At 41.4% G+C, this 10,195-nt stretch overlaps 1 protein-coding gene across 1 annotated transcript; it reads left to right on the top strand.

Annotated features, from left to right (window-relative positions):
• The first annotated feature begins 546 nt into the window (after window positions 1-546).
• Window positions 547-1,557, top strand: LOC127409710 (trace amine-associated receptor 1-like). The gene has a single exon (XM_051644458.1). It carries the CDS (start codon window positions 547-549, stop codon window positions 1,555-1,557), a length of 1,011 nt encoding a protein of 336 aa, XP_051500418.1.
• The last annotated feature ends 8,638 nt before the right edge of the window (window positions 1,558-10,195 follow it).

Raw genomic sequence — 10,195 nt, 5'->3', positions numbered from 1 at the left:
AGAAATGGGTGAAGATCAGTATTCGGGAGAGGGCTCCCTATGGTGGTTGGTAGGATGGGTAACAACCTCAGATGTTACAGCCAATAAACTTTTGTCCATGAAGGAGAAAAGACTAACTGGTAAAAAGACTTCAAGAGGGTGGTGCAAGGCTACTGGGAGTTTGCTATACAATAAATCTGGACTCCCTGCTCCAAAGTGTGACTTTGCCACTTTGTGGAACAAGAGGTAAGAACCTGGATGTTATTTTTTAGCTTAAAATAAATAAGATATTATTTGATTATGTCATTAAAATACATCTTATGTTTTTTTGTTTTTGTTATTGTTTTATCTTTTATTGAATACAGACTAAACTGATGTTATTTTTTATTTGTTGAAATAATGGAGGAATGCTATAAAAGAAACACTTTTGCTGTCATTATTTTTTACAGTGGTAGGAGTACTGTAATATTTGGAATATATAACATAGATCAAGACCTTGTTTGTAATTGTCTACAGTTAACCTATTTTTTCCCTTTTATTCCAGAGCAACGAATTTGAATCCTGCTAATGGAAACCCAAATCAACATCAGCCAAAATGGAATCTTGGAAAAGCCTTTTCTTTGTTTTGAGTTTAGTAACACCTCTTGTCAGAAGTTTGTCTATCCTTTGGAAACTCGAATATTACTCTACATTCTTCTGAGTGTCTCTTCAATTGTCACATTTATAGGAAACTTGTTAGTGATTATAACTGTTATTCATTTCAAGCAGCTGCACACACCAACCAACTACCTCATCCTGTCTCTGGCTGTGGCCGACTTGCTTGTAGGAGGAGTTGTGATGCCTCCCAGCATGCTGCGCTCGGTTGAGACTTGCTGGTATCTGGGAGATTTATTCTGTAAAATACACAGCAGTCTGGATGTGACATTGTGCACTGCTTCAATTCTGAATCTCTGTATCATTTCTTTAGAGAGATATTATGCCATATGTTATCCTTTACAATATCATAGTAAAATGACATCAACTACCACTCTGGTTATGATTATTATTTGCTGGACTGTTTCAACTACTTTGGGGTTTGGCATGATATTCCTGGAGCTTAATATTCTTGGCATTGAGGATTTTTACTTTGAGAATATTGATTGTGATGGATCCTGCATGGTATTTCAAAGTAAATCTGGAGCTGCTGTATTCTCACTTATCTGTTTTTATATTCCTACTTTTGTCATGCTCTCTGTCTACTTGAAAATATTACATACAGCTCAAAGACAGGTGCAGGCCATCCAGAGCACTAACAGTCAATTAAAAAAAGAGGGAAAAGCCACCAAGACTTTAGCGATCATCATGGGGGTGTTTCTGTCTTTCTGGATTCCTTTTTTTCTTTGTAATCTTATTGATCCTTTCATTGGCTATTCTGTACCACCTCTGTTGTTTGATTTGTTTCTTTGGGTTGGATACTATAATTCCACTTGTAATCCTATAGTGTATGCCTTCTTTTATAGCTGGTTCAGACATGCGTTCAAAGTCATTTTATCCAAAGGAGTATTTCAGACGAATTCTTCAAGAACAATACTGTTGTAATAATTAAACAAATCATATTCAAATGCATTTATTCTTATTAACTTCTTTTATGATTGTTTTGGATGCACCATCACTTCATTTGACATATTTTAAATTATTTATTGTATTGTGGATGTGTTTTCTTAACTGGGCCTTCACACCCACCCAGCCACCCACGCACCCACCCACCCACGCACATACACACACACACACAAAACGTGAAATGTGATGTTCTAAAAACCTGCCAAAAAGAAAGGATTTCTATAAAAAAAAGAATGCACTTATTTAAATATCTACAGTCCAATGCATAGAATATGTATAGAGTATGAAATACATGTGTGGAGTTACAGAATACTATGTACTGTACTGTGAATTTCCTTGTCCAATCTTATTTCTTGCAGTATCAAATGTCTCACAATATGTTTTTATCTACATCATATTTCAAACATTCACTCTGATTAAAATCCACCTACAAATCTCTTGACAGGCCATAGGATTCAATAAGGTCCAATAAGGAGAATTTTAATGTCCATTTTTTTAATCATATATTCAATATTATCAAAATAAATATTTTTAGGATCCAAAATCTAATTTATACCTGGAAATAAACTGTAACTCTCATAAAAACAAACAAACAATAAAAAATGTTATGAAATGAAATAATATATTTAGGGGTTTTCCACCATTTTCAGGTCAAACCTTAATCCAATAAAAAAATGTGTTCTTGTTAACTCCTTTGTACAAAAAAAATATTTTCTTCTCAAATCATACTGGGATAACATGTATGATCAGGTTTTGTACAAATTATTTTTGTTAATTTATTGATTTTGTGAATCTTGGAAGTATTTGGAAGAATTATTTTATTTTATATCTATTAAATGTATTTTTATTTTTTCTGTGCAAGTTATTTTACTACCCCTTGCCAGTAAATGGGAAAATATATATTTTTGTTTTTTATTAATATATTTGAGTTTTGCATATTAGTGATGTCATTACACAATAGTCATCGATGTGCCCCGTCTTTCCATTTCAACCCGAGGGGCTTGAATTTGAGAGAAACCGGTCTGTCTTCAAAGTGCTGTGCACAAAAGAGTGAAAATAAGACATATTGAGTGAAATCCTGGGTCAATATTGGTAGCCGGAGAGTTTTAATGCTGTAATGTGATGTTGATTTAGAAATATACAGAGTTTCAATAACGAGCTGTGTAGTGTTTTGTTTATTACCACTTGCGTGCCATTTTAAACCGCAGGCTTTTTCTTTTCATATAGTTGTGAGAAATGTTATTATTGGTGAATATGAACATATTTTATATTTAACTAATTGTATGATTGTAGCCACATTTGTGTTCTAAAAACTTGGAAAAATAACAGTTCTATTGACAATGCGGACAGTAATTAATTTTTCTTTCTCACACTCTCCAGCCTGAGGGAGAGACCAGTGAACTGAGGGTGGGTGTTGTTTCCCCTGTCCTGTGCTTTAATAAATTGCAGTTATGTTAATAGGTTAATGACGTGACAGTTATTTTTGTTTAGTCTAGATCTATTAAATTATTCAAAATTACATTAAGAATGCAATTCACACAAAAAATTAGTCTAAATGAAAATGTTTAGATCATTTAATAAAAAACCCCCCACAATGTTTACATTTCTATGAACTTGACACATCTGTTAAACGATTTTCAAAAAATATGCCAGTGGTCGCTTTCACACATACATCCTTTTCACAAACATTTTTTTATTTAAATTAGCCACGCTGGTGTAAGACAGAGATGATGCAGTTACTCTGGAGTCAAAAAAATGTAACTAAATTGGACAGATAGTGAAATTATTCCATTAAGTCAAAGGATATAAAAATATTTGATATTTTAGAGCCAGCTATAGAGGAAAACTCATAGTGTATGATGCTCCATGGCTCAAATCAAGTCATATTGTGAGCAGTCAATAGAAATCGACCACGTGCGGACACAACACTGACCATGAGGAAATTGAGATGACAAACAAGCATTTAATTTTGAGAAAACATTTAATGGCACTCTCCTCCTAATCGCATCACAGTCTCCGTCTTTCCACCCAAGATCGCAGCCAAATGTGCTTGCCCCTTTTCTTTTAAGACTGGAAACAGAGAAGCAACAACATCAACACAGGGCTCCAAACTGACAGTCGGGATGTGTGCGTTTATACGCGGTTTTATCAGATAAAATCTTTCAAGTGCGCACTAGTGTGTCTCGTGCCGCTTTTCACCCTTTCTGTTGTGTTGATGAGCTCGCTGGCTGCACGCAAAAACAAACACAGCGTGAGTCAATGTGTCCGATTCGTGAAAAAGTGACACTCTCAAACTGGGTCTTTTTAATGAATCACCCAAAAAACGCTCAGGGTTTGAACTCAGGAGCTCAGGTTAGCTGTTTGAATCCGAGTCACTTTCTCAGAGAATTAGCCATCAGTGAGTTCACAACTGGGAGTGCAGAAATTTCAAAATAAGAGTCCCATATTTATTTCAGGCTTGTTTATAATTAAAAGACTTTGGAAACCTACAGTCGTCACAATAAGTCCTTAGAGCGCTTCCACATCAGATGCCTTCAGCGCATTCTGGGAATTACATGGTGTGAGCGTATGCCTTTCACTGAAATACTTGTAAAGACCAATTTCAGAAGTATTAAGGCCATGATCACCCAGCGCCAGCTGCAGTGGCTGGGCCACGTGATAAGGATGCCCCCATGTCGGCTACCCCGCAGAGTGCTATATGGCCAGCTACATCATGGTCGACGCTCAGCTGGAGGGCTGAAGAAGTGCTATAAGGATCAAATGAAGATTGCCTTGAGGAAGTGTAAAATCAGACCCGAGGACCTGGAGTTTGTTGCTGCTGATCGTACCATCTGGCGACAGCTTTGTAGGGATGGGGCTCATATGCTGGAGATGGAGAGGACAACCAGAAGACAACAGGAGAGAGCTGGGAGACACACAGCCATGGTTGCCATCACTACTACCACATTTATATGCCCCACCTGCAATAGAGCTTGTGGGTCCAGGATAGGACTGTTCAGCCATCAAAGGTATCACCGTTAAATATGTGAACGTCATCATCAGATTTCGATGGACAAACAAAGAAGAAGAAGATAATTTAAAGTACCACATTATGTACCAAATCTTGTTTTTTTTTTCACTGGTTATTATTGATTGAGATTGGAGTAGCACAATTAACTGCATCTGGGATTTCATTCAATTTGCATGCTTGTAGTCTTTGTGTCTAGACCATCTAGTCTAGCCATCTACAGTGATTTGGACCGTGGCATGATTGTTGGTGCCAGATGGGCTGGTTTGAGTATTTCTGTAACTGCTGATTTTCACACACAACAGTCTCTAGAATTTACTCCGAATGGTGCCAAAAACAAAAAACATCCAGTGAGCGGCAGTTCTCAAAGAGAGCTTGCGACTGATGTACAGCATGGGTCGCTCCACCCCCTCCACCTCCTGCGAAACCACGGCCCCCTACTCCCTCTCTGATGCTTCTGTCTGTAAAATGAAGGGGAGAGAGAAGTTAGGAGCATGTAGGAGTGGCCTGCCACAGAGTGCAGATTTCACTCTCGTGAAAGCCTGTTGGCACGCCTCCGTTCACTGGTGAAAGCCTGTTGGCACGCCTCCGTCCACTGGACTTGATCTGGCACCCCCTTTTTAATGAGATCAGTAAAGGGGCTGGTGACATCAGAAAAATTAGGCACAAACCTTCTTTAAAAGCCAGCCAGCCCCATGAACTGTCTCACCTACTTTTCGGACTTGGAATATCTGGAAGCCCAGATATCCTACTTCCACCTGTTCAACTGTGCACTCTTTCGGGTTTGCTGTGAGTCCCGCCCGTCTCAGCGACATCAGAACGGCTCTTAGATGCTGCATATGCCTCTGCCAGTCATTAATATATATAATAATGTCGTCCAAGTAGGCAGCGGCATTTGCGGCATGACAACATCATACATCATGATGGTGCCATGGATGGCCGCCTCAGTGTGGAGCGCTCCTATTCTTTTGTTGTTTTTTTTGTTTGTTTGTCCTGTGTTTAGTAATCTTTTTCCAATCAGTTTTACCAGGGACGAACTGCTGAACATTTGGCAGCATATACCAGACAATCTTTTCCCGGTTTTTGAATATTCGGATGCTTTGCTGGACATTTTAGTTGGAGGAGCAGCTTTGCTGTTCAGGAGACGCAGGCGTGGGAGACGAGCATGCGTGCTTGTCAAGCTCCGTTGGTGCGGCTTTCGAACAGTGCTGCCGAGCATTCATCTAGCGAATCTCCGCTCTCTTCCTAACAAAATGGAGGAACTACATCTCCTCACCCCTACAAACAAGGACTTTTTAACCTCTGCTGCCTTGTGCTACACAGAAACCTGGCTGAGTGAAGCAATTCCGGACAGCACATTACATCTGTCCAGCTTTCAGCTGTTCAGAGCGGATCGCATCACGGAGTTATCGGGGAAAACTAGAGGAGGTGGAACATGCTTTTAAATCAATGAAAGTTGGTGTACAGATGTAACAATGTTAAAGAAGATGTGATGTCCTAATTTGGAAGCGCGCTTTATTAACTGTAAGTCTTTCTACGTGCCACGGGAGTTTTCTTTGTTTATTCTGGTGATTGTTTATATTTCTCCAAACGCGTGCATGAGTGCCATGCTGCAACAGCTGGCTGATCACATCACAGACACAGAACAACAATACCCGGACTCAGTTATCATTATTCTTGGGGATTTTAACAAAGCAAAGCTCACACGTAAACTGCCCAAATACAAACAGCACATTACATGCCCCACCAGAGACAGAAATGTACTGGATCATTGCTACACAACAATAAAGGATGCATATCACTCTGTCCCTAGAGCAGCTTTGGGACTCTCTGATCACTCTCTGGTTCATCTTCTTCAAACCTACAGACAGAAACTAAAATCAGCTAAGCCTGTAGTAAAGACTGTAAAGAGATAGACCAATGAAGCAGAGCTGGAACTACAAGCCTGCTTTGACTGCACTGATTGGAGTGTTTTTGAGGCTGCAGCCACTGACCTGGATGAGCTCACAGATACTGTGACATCATATATCTGTTTCTGTGAGGATATATACATTCCTACTAGGACCTATTTAACGTTCAACAACGACAAACCATGGTTTACAGCAGAACACAGGCAGCTTCGTCAGGCCAAAGAGGATGCTTACAGAGGTGGGGATAAAGTCTTGTACAATCAGGCCAGGAACACACTGAATAAAGAAATCAGAGTGGCTAAAATAAGATACTCTGAGAAGCTGAAAAACAAGTTTTCAGCTAACGACCCTGCATCAGTGTGGAGTGGCATGAAACAACTTATGAATTACAGGACTCCTGCCCCCAACCCTGTGGTGGACCAACAACTGGCTGATGACCTGAATGTGTTTACCTGTAGATTTGAAAGGCCCAATCTCACACCCCACATCTTCTCTGAACTTCACTTCACACAAACACCAACACCTCCTGCAAGCCCCCTCCTCCCCCCTCCTGCTACTCAACCTTCACTTAAGATCTGTGAAGAGGAGGTTTGCCATGTCTTCCTGAAACAAAAGACAAGGAAAGCACAGGGCCCAGATGGTGTTTCACCATGTCTTAGATCCTATGCTAACCAGCTGGCCCCCATCTTCACACTGATATTCAATAGATCACTGGAGCAGTGTGAAGTCCCATGCTGCTTCAAATGCTCAATCATCATTCCTGTCCCAAAGAAACCAAAAATCACAGGACTTAATGACTACAGACCTATCGCCCTGACGTCTGTGGTCATGAAATCATTTGAGAGACTTGTGTTGGCCCACCTGAAGGACATCACTGGACCCTTTCTAGATCCCCTTCAATTTGCTTATCGAGCAAACAGGTCTGTGGAGGATGCAGTCAACATGGGATTGCATCATATCCTGCAACATCTAGACAGACCAGGGACATATGCAAGGATCCTTTTTGTGGACTTCAGTTTGGCTTTCAACACCATCATCCCAGCTATACTCCAGACTAAACTACACCAGCTCTCTGTTCCCACGTCTATCTGTCAGTGGATTACCAATTTTCTGACGGACAGGCAGCAGCTTGTGAGACAGGGGAAATTCACTTCCAGCACCTGTACAATCAGCACTGGTGCCCCCCAGGGATGTGTGCTCTCCCCACTATTCTTCTCCCTCTACACAAATGACTGCACTGCCAAGGACCCCTCTGTCAAGCTCCTGAAGTTTGCAGACGACACCACTGTCATCGGCCTCATCCGAGATGACAATGAGTCTGCATACAGGAGGGAGGTTGAACAGCTGGCTGTCTGGTGCAGTCAAAACTACCTGGAGCTGAACCTGCTTAAAACGGTGGAGATGATTGTGGACTTTAGGAGGAACACCCCAACACTGTCCCCCTCACCATTCTAAACAGCACTGTGGCAGCAGTGGAGTCATTCAGGTTCCTTGGCACTACCATCTCACAGGACCTGAAGTGGGCAACCCACATTGACTCCATTGTGAAAAAGGCCCAGCAGAGGTTGTACTTCCTTCGTCAGTTGAGGAAGTTCAAACTGCCACAGGCGCTGCTGCTACAGTTCTACTCAGCAGTCATTGAGTCTGCCCTCTGCACTTCAGTAATTGTCTGGTTTGGTTCAGCTACGAAATCGGATATCAGAAGACTACAAAGGACAGTTCGGACTGCTGAGAGGATTATTGGCTGCCCCCTGTCCTACCTTCAAGAACTATACACTTCCAAAGTGAAGAAAAAGGCTGGAAAAATCACTCTGGACCCCACTCACCCTGCTCTGAGCACCAGAACCGTCAGGCACAGGAACGTTTTTTTTCCTCAGGCTATCTATCTCAGGAACAGTTAAAACTGCCCCATTGAGCAATAATTGTGTGCAATTCACAGTCTAGTCTTTTTATATTTATCCAACACATCCAACCTCTTCTGCCATTACATTCCCTTGCACTGTATATTACAGATTTGTATTTAGATTTGCAGTACATATGTGTGTATGTATGTATGTATGTATGTATATGTATATGTATATATATTGTCTTATTGTGTATTCTATATATACTTTATTTTCTATTAAATTTTTATGTATTTTTTTTATTCATTTTTTTCTTTATTATTTTTGTATTATTATCTATGTCTTGTTGCTGTTTTGTATTGTTGTGCACTGGAAGCTCCTGTCACCATGTTTAAGCATACTTGGCAATAAAGCTGATTCTTATTCTGATTCTGACCAGAGGATCTTATCCATTAGGTGCTGGAACATGGTGTGAGCCTCAAACAAACCGAAAGGAAGAATGACGAATTGGTGTAATCCAAACAGTGTGGAAAAGGCCGTTTTCTCTCAGAATAATGGAGTTAAGGGGATCTGCGAATATCCCTTTGTTAAATCCAGTGTCGGGTAAAATTGTGCCGCACCCAACCGATCGAGCAGTTCGTCAATTCGGGACATTGTGTATGTGTCGAATTTAGACACCGCGTTGACTTTCCGGTAATCTACACCACGGACAGAACCGGAATGACCCGTCACTCTTAGGTACAAGAACAACCAGGCTGGCCCAAATGCTGTGCGATTCTTCTATTACCCCCATCTCAAGCATTGCCTCTAATTCATCCCGAATCACTTTTTTCTTATGTTCGGGTATGCAGTATGGACGAATATGCACAAGCACTCCCAGTGGGTCTCGATATGGTGTTGTATGAGGTTAGTACAACCAGGAAGAGGAGCGAACACGTCCGCAAATTATTTTTGCATCTTGGCCACCTCCGTGAGATGGGGCGGTGAGAGGTGGTCTCCACAAGGGACCAGGGTGAATGGATTGACTTTGAACTTCACCTCCGGCCTAAGCTCTGCCCTCTCCGGAACTACCATCGCCATGGACACGGGGACCACCTCTCTTCATAATTTAATGAGGTTGAGGTGGTAAATTTGACGTGCTCCTCCTCTATCCGTTCATTTAACCTCATAATCGAGATCCCCGACTCGCTGTGTAACCTCAAAGTATCCTTGCCACTTGGTGAGTAATTTTGAGCTCGACATGGTGAGCAATACATGTACTTTGTCTCCCTGTGCAAATTCCCGTAGCTGGGCACTCCTATTATAGAGCCGTCTTTGTGTTTTTTGAGCTTGGAACAAATTTTGTTGTGACGACTGACCCCGAGTGTGTAGCATTTCTCGAAGATCAAGGACATACTGAATTTCATTTTTGCTTTGGGAAGGTCCTTCCTCCCATGCCTCCCATATGATGTCAAGCACCCAGTGGGGCCGGCATAAAAACAGGAGCTCGAAGGGGGAAAACCCCGTGGAGGCTTGCGGGACCTCCCTGACTGCAAATAATAGGGGTTACGGCTATTTTTCCCAATTTCTAGCGTCTTCAGGCACGAACTTGTGAATCATGTTTTTCAGGGTTCGATTAAATCGTTCCACAATCCCATCAGTTTGCAGGTGATAAATGCTGGTGTGAATCGATTTAATCCCCAGCAATTCATTAAGTTCACATAGTGTACATGACATAAACATTGTGCCTTGGTCAGTGAGGATTTCTTTCGGAATCCCCACCCGGGAGATAATTTTGAAGAGTGCCTCCACAACACTGCATGCTGAGATGCTGCGAAGAGGCACTGCTTCCGGATATCGTGTTGCATAATCCACCA

Source organism: Myxocyprinus asiaticus, chromosome 19, assembly GCF_019703515.2.
Source record: "Myxocyprinus asiaticus isolate MX2 ecotype Aquarium Trade chromosome 19, UBuf_Myxa_2, whole genome shotgun sequence".
Classification (NCBI taxonomy): Eukaryota; Metazoa; Chordata; class Actinopteri; order Cypriniformes; family Catostomidae; genus Myxocyprinus; species Myxocyprinus asiaticus.
This window is presented reverse-complemented; position numbering and strand designations above follow the sequence as displayed.

Bases quoted from the DNA above. Each gene is read 5' to 3' on its own strand.
- LOC127409710 (XM_051644458.1), top strand. From the start codon at position 547: ATGGAAACCCAAATCAACATCAGCCAAAATGGAATCTTGGAAAAGCCT.